This window comes from Euprymna scolopes, chromosome 6 (assembly GCF_053919585.1).
Source record: "Euprymna scolopes isolate OS-2025 chromosome 6, ASM5391958v1, whole genome shotgun sequence".
NCBI classification, from domain to species: domain Eukaryota; kingdom Metazoa; phylum Mollusca; class Cephalopoda; order Sepiida; family Sepiolidae; genus Euprymna; species Euprymna scolopes.
In genome coordinates, this window is record NC_136487.1 from 63,263,749 (window position 1) to 63,279,265 (window position 15,517).

Consider the following 15,517-nt stretch of genomic DNA (forward strand, 5'->3'; position numbering starts at 1 on the left):
TACTTAATATAAACAATACAAGTCTTTAGATCTGCTGAATTATGAATGGTAAAAAAAAAATAAAATAAAATAAATGAAACTGGTATAATTTTAAAACTATGTTTATTAATGATTTTTTCATTTTTTTTTTTTTTTTTTAAATTTCAAAAAGAGGTACCAGAAAGGAAATCCATATTGAGATGGCATGGTAAATTCATGAAGCCAGCTAAGAGAACAGGATGTATCTCAATTTCAGATGATATACTTCTGCTAGTTTGAACTGCTTTTGAGTGGAGTGCTTATAAACTGACCAGAAAAGCCAGTAGTCCAACTTCCTACACCAACTGTTTGTCACATCTTAAAAACATCTGCAATTGCACATGACACCTTACAAGCTACAGTGAGCCAAACAGTCGCTGGACAAAATGGATAAATGTCAAAATGTGCCTAAGACTTCTGGAACACCCTATATATTAAATATGTTCAGATTTCGATACCTATTCAGTTTATGACCCAACCTCTGGAAACTTTGCCTCAGCATCTTTTGGCAGGTTACATAAGCAATCAGAAGATACAAAAACAAAAGGGTCCTGGATATGACCTTAAACTATATCCAGTGGTCCATTGCTCCCAGGTCCACTCTGACCCGGAGTAGTAGTACTTGTTAAGGTCCCAACTATGGGTTAAATAGAAACCGACTTGAAAACAACAAACATATTCTGTTAAAAAAATCTTTCTTCAAAATCTTTGGATTCAGCATTAAATAACCTGAAAAGGGTTGATATGCCGTAAAACAAAAACAATCAACAAAAACAAAAAATGATTAATTCAAAAAGCGCGCCCTCACCTACCCCCATGTTAAGAATGTCTTTCTATTTAGTAAGCCATTCTTAACATTGGGGAGGAGGGGAGATTTTGTGTTAAACCATTTTTGGTTTAAAATATTTTTTATATAATGAATTTCATGCTTTTATTAAAATTTTTCATCTTTAGGCAATTGCAATGTATGCACTCACAGTGAGTCCCATGCCGATTCATTTTTTCTTTTAATAAAATTTTCATTTTCAGTTACTATCCGTATCCCTGCCCACACAGAACCCTGTGCAATCCATTTTGCATAGGGGCCTGAAATCGCTAAGACCGGCCCTGTCTGGCAGGTTATGTAAGCAGCCAGAAAATGCAGACACAAAGTTGCCAGAGATTGGGTCATAAACTGGATAAGTACCCTGAACTTTTTCTTGAATAAAATGATAAAGTATGAATTCCAATAATTTTTTTAATCCACAAAGTTGAAATCTGATTGAAAATGAGAGAGTACTTGTAAGACGGTAGAAATACACAATGAGACTAGCAGTAACCCCCCCCCCCACTCTAAATGTGAAAAGATCTTCTACTCTGACAGCTTCTTTCTTGAGACTGTATTTTTGGAACTTACTTCCTACTTTATGAACCATGCCAACGTGCAGAAATTTACATGTAATGTGGACATAAAAGAAATAAAAAACACAAACACGCCTTCTATCATAGTAACTCCTTGTTCATCTTTGTCTAGGGTTAATAAAATGAAAAAATCCATGACTGAAATATGTCTTTAAAGCCCAAATAATACCCAGCATGCAAAAGGAGCGATAAGAATTAAAACAAAAAAAAAAAAACTTTGAAATTTAAATGGAGTTGTCTTTTACTGTCAAAATATAAATTAAAAAACATGTCTGCCATATTTATTTATATATTTATTTTTATTTTTTTTTTACAGATAAAACTGATAAACTTACAATTTACATTAGTCTTAGATCAAACACTTGTAATATTAACTCCCTTTCTGAACACATTGATGAATTTAGCACGAGATGGTGATTTTTGATTATTGAATTGACAGCAAAAGACGAAGTAAATGGCGCTTATCCATAAAAATTGTACAGGTGAAAATGACAGTGCCAAATAATTTAACAGGAAAACTCTTTGGTATACTTATTTATAATGAAAATAAAATAAAAATAAAAAAGTACACCAGAAAAAAATTATGAGCAGAATTTTAATTAAAATTAATCTTATGTTTTTTCTATTCTCCACTGATTATAACTTGGTAAAATGACAGACTGACTTATCTCCCCTGTTTTACATATATTTGTACTCTTAGCAATGGGGAATCAGAAAAATTTAACAGATTCAGATTTATTTAAAATTCTAAAAAATAATTTTCCCTAATTTGTGCCATTTCATCTGTACATCTTTATGGACAAACACCAAAGAAATTAATCCCTTAATTCAATTTAATCAATAAAATTAAAAAATAAAATAAAAAAGCCATTTCATAGAGCCATTTAAAACCTTCCTATGTATAGATATAGAAGCATTTTTTTTCACTTACAGTCCTTAGAATTTCTCCTAAAATAGAATCACAACTTATTTTTGGTATGCAAAAATGAAAAAAGTACAAATTAAAAAATATAGATTCAGGATTAAAAAAAATAAAATAAATATATAAGATAGAGTAAAGTAACATTATATATATATATATATATATATACACACACTCGGTAAAAGTACAAAATAGTTAACACTAAAGAACACCTAAACCACAAACGAATGCATAATTTATATAAAACATATCAGAATGAAATTCTCTACCGAACCCACTTAGTTTTAACATGTGTAAACAAAAAATCTTCCAAATCCTTAAAAAAATCAGTGTATCCCGCTGTTTTAATTTAAAAGTACATTTTTACCATTAAAAAAAGATCTTTCAAATCATTTCCATATGTTAAAATCAAACAGGTTCAGTAGAGAATTTATTTTATGAGCTATGTTACTAAATTTTTTAGATGACGGTTGATAATTTTTATTATTTGGCTTATTCAAATTATCGTTCTCAGTTGGACTATTATTTTTACAACATTTCGGCTGATGTAACAGTCAACCTTGAAGTTATCTTGTTGAAATCTGGAATCTTTCTGTCAAACTTCTGCACTTAATTTACAAATTCTTGATTTGTATGGAATTCTGAACAGAACCCATTATTTAATCCACAGGAGTATCATGCTCTTGTTCTGTCAGTCATGTCAGAGTAGACGATGCAAATTACTTAAATTTACAATTGTATTAACATTGAGGATTGAACCTTTGACATCCAGAAGGATGTTGTTTAAAACTAAATTTTATTTAGTACTTTATCTATGATACAAAATTCTATACTGATTTTGATGCAATACACCTGAAGGTCAGAGGTTACATTGGATGAAATATTATGAGAATAAAACTCAAGATGAGAACAGTAGTATAATCCAAATACAATTTATTTATTTTTACAAATTTTTGAGTGTTGAGCATTCTGTGTTTTTACCAAAACAGAAAATTAATTGTTTATAATTTAGTCAAGTTTCTGATGGAGAAATGCTTTTGAAATGGCAATAACAAACTAAATAACTGATGAAGGGGTCAGAGTAGTTTTTCAAAGGCATTTCAAGAACCTTTAAAATTATTTTTCAAGTTAATCTTTATACAATAAATTATTCTATCAACTTCTAGTTTAAATTTAAACATTTTTGTATCAATTTGTAATAAAAAAAAAAAGAAAAAAACGAAAGGTGCATTTTAAAATTATGTATATAAAAATAACGTTTCAATGCATGCTCCATTAACTAAAGAACTTTTACCGCTTGTTGAATAAACTTAACGAAAATAATAAAAAGTGCATTAAATGAAATCATCTACTGAACCTGGCTTATTTTAACGCATGAAAAGATCTCTTTATACAGTAAAATTGCAAAACCTAAAGTTTTAGTGTAAAAATGATTTGAAAATCTTACAAATCATTTCAACACATTCAAACTAGCTATCTGTGGTAGTGATTTTTATTCTAATGCTTTTTACAAAAATTATCTTTGTTTTTCCCCTTATTTTTTGGTTTATGATTTCTTAAGCGTTAACTATTCTATACTTCTGATGCAATTCTCTATCTATATAAAAGCCATATATGTCCAAGGATAGAATACTGCTGCCGTATCTGGGCAGGAGCTGCTAAAAAACAGCCTATCCTGCCATGACAGAGTACAAAATAGACTTTGTGGCTTAGTGGGGGATGCCCTTTTTTCTACCCTGCAACCTCTCTCCCACAGAAGAGACGTTGCGAGCCTATCCTTGTTTTATCGATATTTCCATGGCAGGTGGTTATCTGAACTCCAATCTCTGGTCCCCCCCCCCCCCTCGCCAATCTTTCATGAAAAACACCCATCTAGCTGAATCCACTGTGAAAAATTTGCCCCACTCTAAATCAAAACGTGGATTCCATGAACAAAGCTTCTTTCTTAGAACTGCACGTCTGTGGAACTCTGTTCCGTCTGCCTGCTTCCCACCTGACTACAACTTGGATGTCTTCAAGTCCAACGTTAACAAATTCCTAATGAACCGCTCCCTTAAGTAAGCACTTCATCAAATCTCCACACTAACGTACTGTACTTGCAATAACCCTTATCCCTGAGTGGCTTCCGGGCCTTGATAAGTGGTGACCACAGTGTAAAAAAAAAAAAAAGGATATTCTTAAAATGTGTCTACTCTATCAATACATTTAGTGATTATTATGAGGGGCAAGCTGATCTACCCATTTCAGAAATAACTGGACTCAACCAAACAATACTGTGAAATCTAAATATCAGAAGTTTTTGTGGCAGTTTTGACCCCAGAATCATAAAGTATACTTCTCTAACATACTTTTGTTAATACACTTTTTGTTAATTGTACCGTGTTTGTCTTAATTATTACCAGTCTACAAGGCTACAGCAGTGGTGAAAAATGCCTTTTCAAACATAAGCATGACAAACTAAACTAAAACTTGACAAATAGATATAAATCCCTCAGAAATGTGATAAGACGTCTATAAATATTTTTTAAAAATCTTTCTGGAACATTTGAATCTCCCTGCACAAAAGAGTTAACAGAATTGTTTAGATATTTGCAAGTTTAAAGACTGCAATCAATTTCTCCAACTGAAGAACTTAGAATTTTATAAAAAAAAAAAAATGAATATATTAATGTTAGCCACATGTTGGTGTTAGGGAGACAAAGTGGGAGGGAGAGGATAAAAAGATAAGAGAAGGATGGAAACAAACATAGAAAATCTAATCTTTTCAATGAAAATGCCTGAATTTAAAAAAAAAAAATATTACTCTTCAAAATTTAAAAAATGTAGCATAATGTCATCAGCAATGTTGCAAATTCTACTTCTGAAAAAATAATTTATAACCGACATTCATTCTATGAAAGAGATTAACAGTAATTTTTAAAATTCAGCAGTTATAATAAATAACTAAATTATCAATTATATGTATTGTCTTCATTTCAATGTATTTATGCACAAATAAAAATACTAAGGGAGATAATTCAGTATATATTACATTTCACTAAATTCATTAATGTGACATGACAATTCAGTATAGACCATAGGTTTCACTTGAAATTCAATATTTCATTTTTTTAATTTCGTTAGAATAACAAAGAAGAACTCACTAAACTCTAATAAATTAAATAAAAGTTGACTTGAAACATTCTCGTCTGTAAACATATCAAAAAACTAAAAGGGGATTTGCCTGAGAGTGTAGGCAGATATATATCGCAATGCAAGTCTGATTACAGATGACAGATTTTTTTGATTTTTTTCTTGATGAGCTAGTTTTCGTGTCTGACATATGGAGATGGGTTATATTTTTTTGTTCCATCTTAAATGCTTTTAACTATCATGGTCGTCGTCAAGAATTTTTGTTTTTTTCCTTACTATATTGTTATTTAGAGTGTTTTATTATGTTAGTCTGTATTTATGTGGGGGAGAAATAAATTTATCTTATTCATATATTTGTTTTTATTCATTTATTTTTTTAATTGCAAAATCTAAATAAAAAACAAAGAAAATAAGAGAAAACTGTCCTCTTTAATTGATAATAATTTGTTGCCAATATATACAATTACATATAAGAGAAAGAGAAATTGATGTTACCTATTCATCTGTTGCCACGGTTTCCATCCAGCATCTCCGCAGCACTCTCCATAAAAGGTGTTTCCATACGAGGTGCAACAAGCAACAGTGGGCGATAAATCCCTTTGTTTTTTTCACACTCTTCACCAATTAACCAGCCGACTTGCCAAAATATTTTTCTTTTAGGATGGGGCAGTTCAAAAGGTTTTGTTCTACTAATCCTACAATTTGTTCAAAGTCACAAAGGCAAGCAACAAATCTGCTTTGTGGCAGCTTCTAGTTTTATTTCAGATAAAACAAGGAGTTTTTTTTTGTTTTTTTTTGATAATTCAAGCCATAATTCGGTTTGAAAGATGCTAAGAGTTCAAACTCAGGAGGATAGAGCCGTTGGTATGAATCGACAAGTTCTGAAATAAAAAAAAAAAAATTATAATATAATAGAAAATATTAAGCAATCAGGAACACAGACTACATAACATGTTTAGTTTCTGGATTGTATACATGGTTACAACAGTGCAATTTTATATATGAGTGAACACTGCTAATTTGGTCTTTCTGAAGATGCAGAAATATGAGGCTAGGATTTAATGGACTTGTGGTGTGTGTCTTGATGACTCTCGGCTAGAGATACAGAATGTTCCCTGGCTGGAGTTAGCTCTGTGGCACAAATGCTTGTTGCGATATGGACATGCTAAAGGAAGCTTTGGTCGGATAAATAGATGTTGAGGGTAAGCAACGGAAAGGACTAGGAGTGACTCAGTCAAAAATTACCTTAAGGATCAGTGTAGATGATAGAATTTGCTTAGAGGAAATCACTTTGTACTACCATGCAAGCACATTTGCTCTGAAAAAAAGGTAACTTAAGCAGGTTGTTTTATTTAATGTAAACATGTGTAAGGCTGCATGTTTACTGTGTTGCATAGTTACAATGCACCTGAATAACAGGATTTCTGTAGAAGAATTTAAATTAAAGAGTGACGAACCAAAAAATGGGACATACATCTGGTTTGGAGTTTGACCACCGAAAATTTGATTGCTCCACTTGGGAAAGCTATTGCCTATCTAAACAGGGTTATGTTGTGAGATGAGTACCCAGAAAAGTAATTTGCATCAAGATACAGAAGGCCAGATGTAGTAGTTTCTTTTTTTAGTCTAAGAGATAGCTGGGTGGTTCTCAACAAAGGACACAAATAACTATATTACATTTCTCTATTTCTGTTCGTTTGTTCCACTTTTTCTCTGAAACAACTGGACCGATCTTACTGAAATTTCATACAGACCTCTATGTAGTGAACTAAGTATTATGGTATGCATTCCATGTACAGTTAGACATTAATAGTCATTATTATTTAATGCAAAAATTAGTACACACTTAACCACATTTAACAATCAATTTAAAATAAAGCACTCATTCTAAGTTAACAAGTTATAACTTTTCCCGTTTTTACCGGCAAGTCTCGTTTATAATATATAGGGAAAGGGTAGAGCAGTTGATTTTGGTGGTTCTCAGGGATTTATGCCAATTATGTCTAGTGTTCTTTCAATGCCTATTTTTAGATGGATAAATAAATCCATCTAGAAAATTTGTTTAAAGGGGAATAACTCTTTGTATCCTAAAATTATCTCCCTTGGCAAGAGACATTTTGAAACATGATTTATCTGTCATTGGTGAGAAACTGAGGTAAAATTATCTACCCCTAAAGAGGGAACTTCAAATTGGAGGACGCTACCGAAATCGGTTAAGCAATAATTCGTCATTCATTGTAAAATTCTTAAAAATAAATCATTCATATTTTTTTTTTTTTATCTTCAACAAATCTTTTTCATCCATTTAGTCATATTTCACTACTCATATACCCATGAGATTTCGATCCTTCTCCCTTTAAGATAGCTTACTCTCTTTCAGAAAGCTCTGTCTTCATGTTTATCATTTTTAACAAGAGATGCAGTCTTTACAAATGATACCCAAGAACCAAAACATTCACAAAAACCCATCCAACTACCATTACTACAAACAATTTTTCTTTTTTCCTCTGTGTATCTAAAAACAAATGCATCTTCCATGAACAGAGTCTTTTCAAAAACCTATCTGTAGATCATAATACCATAGGATTGCTTCTTTGCTGACTACAACATGGTTATCTTCAAGTACAATTCCAACAAATATTTGTCAAGCCATCCTCTTAAAATAAATAAATTATTCCAATTCCACCCATCATTGCCAAATCCTTTCACAATATTACAAGCTGGAGTAACTCTGGCCATCTGGGATGACTTTGAACCATTAAAAGCAATCAAAATAATAATAATGGGTAAATAAATCCGCAGTAAATATTTGCTGGTGCACCACAATATGTCTGTAAAATTATGAACTCATATAGAACCTGGAAATTATGTTTAAAATGCAAGGATCATATATTATTTATGCATCATTATTTTTATTAATGGCTCAAAGTAATCTTGGATGGCCAGAGTCGCTCCAGTTTATGATATTGTTAAGTATTCAACTGATAATCTCATAAAACCTTATCCTCGAGCAGCTTTTGTTCTTGGAAAGTGTTGACTTTACATAGCTGTGAAAAAGTTTCTAATGCTTAAATAATGCAAAAATGGCAACATGAAGCACAAGCTGATCACATGCTCCAATCATTTAGCACAAAAAAAAGGGGGGGGGACTGAAATTCTTAACTACTATTTCATTTGATATTAAACCAAAGTGTTTCCAGTGAATAAGTAAAAAGGGATATTTATCTTACCATTTCAACAATTCTGGAAGAACAGCATATTTCTAAGGATCAGAAGTGGGTAAAGCTACTAAATACTGTATCGAGTTGATATTAAGAAAATAATTCTTTGTAGGCATTAAGAATTTTCGTTTTTTTGTTAAATATTAATAAGGAGTCATTTTGAATTAAAATTTATTTCACGCATTTGGCACATGGCAGTCTTAGACTGAGATCAACAAGCCAAAAGACCACCATATTTATCCTTCTTTACGTAATGTTTACATATCTAAAGTATATATTTCTCGAGTTCAGATGTGTAAAATAAACTTGAACTCAAAATAACTCCTTATGTAATAATACTTAACAAAAACATTTTTAATGCCTACACAGAAGTATTTTCTTGACATCAACTCAATACAGTATTTACTGATTTTACCCAGAAGTGTATTATAGAGGTGTCGCTCCTCAGTTTGTGACACTCATTAGGAGAATCTGCATGGATAAGAGATCATGGCTACTAAATGTCACATTCCTAGATCTTAGAAGTAGATAATGAAATTTAAAAAGTGCGAGTAATTTGCAGGATATGTCATTGTTATTAATTCCACGTTCCTTTGTTAAATTACTGTAAAAGTTAATCGTTAAAATATAGATGGAAAAGAGAAAAGACAAAACACAGAAAGAAATTTCATATATGGATCTGAAAAAATATCTTTTCTAAAGCAAACATGTCATGATAGTAAAAGCTCTACCTGGTTAAAAGGAGCAATTCATGAATTAAAAAGATAAGGAATAAAAGTAACATAGAACTTTATTACATCTTCAGATCAATAAGAGCAGAAGAAAAAAGCAAAGGACTTCTTTAGGGCATGGTATTTCGAAGCTAAATACTCCATCAGAAGAGGAGAAAAGCCGGCATCATGCAAAAATAAGGATATAAAAATAAAAGCGACTTGAGTACATGGCTTCGAAATGCCATGGCCTAAAATTTTTTTCTTCTCACTTTTGTCCTTATTAATCTGAGGATATAATAAAGTTCTGTAACTTTTATTCCTCATTTTTTTTTTTTAAATTAATCTATATATCATAATTCTCAAGACAAAAGATCTTCATATATATAATTTCCTCTAAAAATATTTAAAAATTCAAGTGATAGGTCATCTTCTCCTCAGTACAAACCAATAAGTCTCCTGTGCATCATGAGTAAGTTGCTGGAATCTATTAAATAAAGAAGTAGTCAACCACTTAAGCAAAAAAAATAACCTCCTCAGTGACAAGCAATATGGTTTCCGTTCTGCTGGATCTACAGCTGATATGCTAACAGTTATATCTCATAGGATTAGCGAATCTTTTGACGTAGCCTTCTTTCCAGGGTAATTGCTCTTGACATATCAAAGGCCTTTGATAGGGTATGGCATAAAGGTCTGCTCCACAAGATCTCCAGCTACGGTATAGCTGGAAATGTCTTCTCAATTATTAAATCATTTCTCTCTGATAGGTTCATAAGAGTAGTGGTTGATTGGCAGAAATCAAATTCAAAATATTAATGCTAAAGTCCCTCAAGGGTCCCTCCAGAGATAAAATCTCTTCCTGATCTACAAAATCACATCCTAAGATCATTCGTAGGCATGAGACAACCATCTATAACAACACTCCAAAGGTCGTAAACGACCAAATTCTCTCTGATTCTATCTCCTCTGATCTTAAACATGTAATGCAATGGGGAAAGAGGTGGCTGGTTAATTTTAATGCATCTAAAACCAAGTTGTTTCTATCTTTTAGATCATCAATGCTCTGATGCCCATCTAGCATCAATTGAAATGAATGGCTCTCATCTTGGGGAGGCTTCATGTTTTGACAAGCTTCTGGGCTTGACTTTTACTCCCGATCTGAAATGGAACACATATCAAATCCATTGCCAAGGTTGCTGGAAAAATGGTGGGATCATTCCACCGTGCCAGTAGAAATCTCATTGCTGATGCAATTTACTACCTGTATAAGAGCCAAGTACATCCAACGATGGATTACTGTGGCCACATCTGGGCAGGAGCTAATAGAAATACTTCATTCCGCCTTTGCAGAGTTCAAAATAGACATCGTAGCTTAGTGGGTGGGGGGTATCCTTTTCTCTTCCCTGCAACCTCTTTTCCACAGAGGAGCTGTTGCGAGCCTGTCTCTGCTTTATCGTTATTTTCATGGCAAGTGCTCATCTGAGCTCCAATCTACGGTCCTCCCATTACCAAACTTTCACGAAAAACACTTGTCTATCTGAAACCATTATCAATAATTTACCCCACTCTTTATCTGTGCATAAACCTAAACGTAGATTCCATGAACAATGCTTCTTTCTCAGAACTGCACGCCTGTCAAACTTTCTTCAGTTTTCCTGTTTTCCAGCCAACTACACTATGGTCATCTTCAAGCCCAACATGGACCGGTTCTTGATGAGCCGTTCCCTTAAGTAATCCAATTTACCAAATTTCTACTACTAACGATTACTATATTTTCCCATTGACTACCATACACTCATTATCCCATGTCCTCAAGTGGTCTCCGGGCCTTGATAGGTGGTGATTCTTTTGTAACAAAAAAAATTAAGAAAATAGTTGATTATAGGTAAAATCAAAAGACTTATCCAACAGGAAAGAGAAAGACAGAACATATTGTGTTGTTCTGTAAATACTGAGGACTTGCATGTGAAGCCATGTTTTCTTTCACCTAAAAATTAAAGTCTAAGTTATTTCTTTGCAAGTTCCTAAATACAAGGTTTGGCTAGTTTGAAAAGAAATAACGTTTGGCCAGTTTTAAAATAACAACTTCTGGGCTTGACCATTACTCCTGATCTTAAATGGAACACGTACATCAAATCTGTTTCCAAGGCTGCTGGAAAAATGGTAGGATCGTTCTATCGATCTAGTAGATAGATCACTGCTGATGCAATTCTCTATCTATATAAGAGCCAGGTACGTCCAAGGATGGAGTACTGTTGCAACATCTGGGAAGGAGCTGCTAGAAAGGACTTGTCCTGCCTTGATAGAGTTCATAGTAGACTTCATAGCCTCATAGACTTTGTAGTCTCGTAGGAGATGTCTTTTTCTCTTCGCTGCAACCTCTATCTCACAGAAGAGATGTTGCAAGTTTGTCTCTGATGTATCGTTATTTTCATGGAAAGTGTTCAACTGAGCTTCAGTCTATGATCCCCCCTCGCCAAACTTTCACAAGAAACACTCATCTAGTTGAAAACACTATCAATAATTCCCCCCACTCTTTATCTGTGCCTAAACCTAAACGTAGATTCCATGAACAAAGCTCCTTTCTTAGAACTGCACGGCTGTGGAATTGTCTTCCGTTTTCCTGCTTTCCAGCTGACTACAATATGGTTGTCTTCAAGGCTAACGTAAATAAGTTCTTGATGAGCCGTTCCATATAAGTTAGCAAATTTACCGAATTTTCATTACTAATGATTACTATATTGTCCAATTTCTACTGTACACTCTTTAACCCTTATCCTCTAGTGGTCTCTTGGCCTTGATGTGGTGATGCCTGTGTAAAAAAAAAAAAAAAAGAAAATCGTCCGACCCTTTTTAAAATAACGTTTGGTCCATTTTAAAATACCGTTTGGTCCATATCAAAAGTAATAACATTACATGTGATTATATTGTCGATAGCATGGTAAAACAATAATAAATAAGAATTAGCTAGTAAGAAAGTTTTATTTGTCAACTTAAAGGCTATTTGGGTCCAACTGTGAAAATCCAACAAGATAACTTTAAAAATACATAAATTACATAGATATACTCGGTTGGATATATCAATAGAAACCAAATCAATGACCAAGAGAAAATCAAGTATACGTAAACAATTGTTTTACACCTCTCCGCCCTACACATCATATAAATGAACGAAAAGAGCCTATCAAATTAAACATATGTAAAGCCCAGAAGAAATGACAAGCTATACACTTACAAATCTTGTCTGAAACAGTCTCACGGGATCAAATGTCGATTCAAGGATCAATGTTGCTCAAATTACAAGTGTATATTCTGCTAGAGCCACACCTGGCTTATGTTGTGTAAGACTTTGTAAAAGAAGTGTTCACGACACCCTTGAATATTGATGTAATCAATGCAAGGGAATCCGGCTATATCAGACGGATCAAATTTAAAAGGAATGCAACTGAATTGGCAATCCAGTAGCATCAGTTTTCTTGCATAAAAAAATAAATAAATAAATAAATAAACAACTTATAAACAAATGTAAAAGATGTCACAATTGTATATGTGCTCTAATTTTGTTTGTTTTAGGATGTATCAACCCTTTTGAGGATATTTCAAGCTGAAACACTATAAAACCTATTGGAAACGATTCAATGATGAAAGGATTCAAATCTTTACTATAAAAATGGTGTCTGTCACTGTCTCTTTATTTGGAGATGCAATTGAAAACACAGTCCTATACCAAGATCAAAAAACATTTTGCGCAAAGTTTTACAAAAAATCCAATTTTGCATTATTAAGGACTTTATATTGATAGATCTGGTGACCTCGGAAGAGTATTAAATCTGCACAGTATAAGGAGATGTGTGCAGAACAGGAGACTTTGTTGGTGTAGTCTCACTGAAAGAATGAAAGTTCTTGAATTAGTAGATATTGATGTAGCAGAGCCAGTTGCTACAAACTAAACTGTTATAAAACTAGCAGTTACATGAGGGACCTATTTTGTTTTAATGTACATGCAGTATCAAGGTGTCTCTATACAGGAGTCTGTGGGTACATTTCTCTACAAATAAACTGACTAAATATTCGAAATAGCATAGTATTTGCCAATCAAGATCTCATTGATGTTGCTAACACATATTGGCTTCTACGAGGAATGGTGCACCTTCTCCAAGTGATGTAGCCTCAAGTAACAACACAAAACTGAATACTCCACAAGAATAGATGAATTCTGGTCCTGAAATCCTGTAATACTAAGAGACCACTAGATAGGTATACTGTAACATATTTAAATGGTCAATTGCAGTGAAGAAAATTATGTTCTCAATTTCTTTACTGACTCAGGGTTTGAAGAGTGAAGGAGAACTTTTATAGAATATTTGAATACCTATGCATCTCAAACAGAGATCAAGTGTTAGCCCCAGGAAAGGGGCCCCTTGATTTCTGAGAATTTCAACTGAAGCAAAATGAAACAAAGACTTAACTGTACGTTAGTAATGATACATCTGTGCAGATTAATATGCATAAATGTACGTTAGTAATGATACATCTGTGCAGATTAATATGCATAAATGTACGTTAGTGCCAAAAGTATGTTTCAAGAGCAATTCCTGTTTTGATCGCCTTTCAACAGAATGTTATGCTTTTTAAAAAAAAAAAAAATATTTTTTTACTACAAAGGTTTTACCACTTATCAAGGCCTGGAAGCCACTCGAGGAAAAGGGTTAATGAGTGTACAGTTGTCAAAGGGAACATGTCGTAGTCATCTTTAGTAGTGGAAATTTGATGATTTGGATTAGTTAAGGGGATGGCTCATCAAAAGTTTGTTCATGTTAGACTTGAAGACAACCATATTGTAGTCAGTTGGAAAGCAGGAAAACGGAAAAGAGTTCCACAGGCGTGTAGTTCTAAAAAAGAAGCTTTGTTCATTGAATCTATGTTTTGGTTTAGGCACTGATAAAGAGCAACGGAAATTATTGATAATGGTTTCAGCTAGACAAGTGTTTTTCATGAAAGTTTGGCAAAGGAGAACTATAAATTGGAGCTCAGATGAGCACTTGCCATGAAAATAACGATAAAGCAGAGACAGGCTCGCAATGTCTCTTCTGTGAGAAAGAGGCTGTAAAGAAGAGAAAAGAGCATCCACCACTATGCTACGAAGTCTATTTTGAACTGTCAAGGTAATGCATCGTTTCAATATGAATGGCCAGCTAGAATGGAACTCCAGGATACAGCATTCGTTTAACAAAAGAATTCCAGTGTTCTCTTGCATAAAGTAGATACCTATTCAGTTGTGGGGATGTGGTCTTATTTATGGAAGATGGTGACTGCTTTTCTTGCTCAATATTCTATTTCAGTCAAATGAGAGGAGAGGGCAGATACAACTCTGGCAAGTTATATTCTTCATCCTTAGTTTTTTTCCTAACCAACCAACCACATAACCTCTCCACTAAAAACCTAAAAAAGTTATATTCTTCATCCTTAGTTTTTTTCCTAACCAACCAACCACATAACCTCTCCACTAAAAACCTAAAAAAACTACAATTTGGTTAAAATAATGGTTTGATGGCAGCCATCATGAAGTTATAACTTAAATACAACAAATTTTCTATGAAAATAATTTGCTGCTTTCCTGTGAAATATTTGTGCATGTTAAGAGGAATTTGGGTTCATGACAAAAGGATATAACATCGACAAGAAAGCTGCCAAAGTGACCATAAAGCATTTGAGAATCTTGTCTAAAAAGATCAACACTTATTGAACAAATGTTTGTGATAACAGGATCACTTGCAAGGAAAATTGAATTCATTGGTTTAAAATTTAACATTTCAGCGAAATGGTTGGAGGTGATTTTCAGAAATAATAAAGTTAGGAAAAAGTTAGGTTTATGGCGTGGGGGCGTCAAACATTGAAACTTGACAGGATAGAGTCTGTGACTATTAGATTAAGCTCAACGAGTACCTGATGAGTCACTTTCTCCTAAACAATGCATCTCTTCTTTTTTTTTTTATTACATTTTCTCCCCAAACAAGGCACATTACCACTTTGTTGTAGGGGGGCTACTATCAGGGACATAGGCATCAGGGGTACTATGTAGGGAGTTGGGCAGCAAGATGTCGGTTCACGTT

The 15,517-nt window shown here is 33.3% G+C and overlaps 1 protein-coding gene across 24 annotated transcripts in view; it reads right to left on the minus strand.

The window, feature by feature from the left end:
* The window catches only part of LOC145277659 (uncharacterized), a 589,250-nt gene that overhangs the window by 25,207 nt on the left and 548,526 nt on the right, over positions 1-15,517 (minus strand). For 23 of the 24 annotated variants that reach the window (XR_013868190.1, XM_080129311.1, XM_080129295.1 and 20 more), the window contains one exon: positions 5,969-6,354. Coding sequence is in view for 15 of the 24 variants with exons in the window: in XM_080129295.1 (XP_079985421.1) it covers positions 5,969-5,976 (8 nt within the window). In the remaining 9 variants the exon portion in view is untranslated. Of the gene's footprint in view, positions 1-2,350; positions 2,368-5,968; positions 6,355-15,517 lie in introns of all 24 variants that reach the window. The other variant, XM_080129317.1, reaches the window with a different exon arrangement.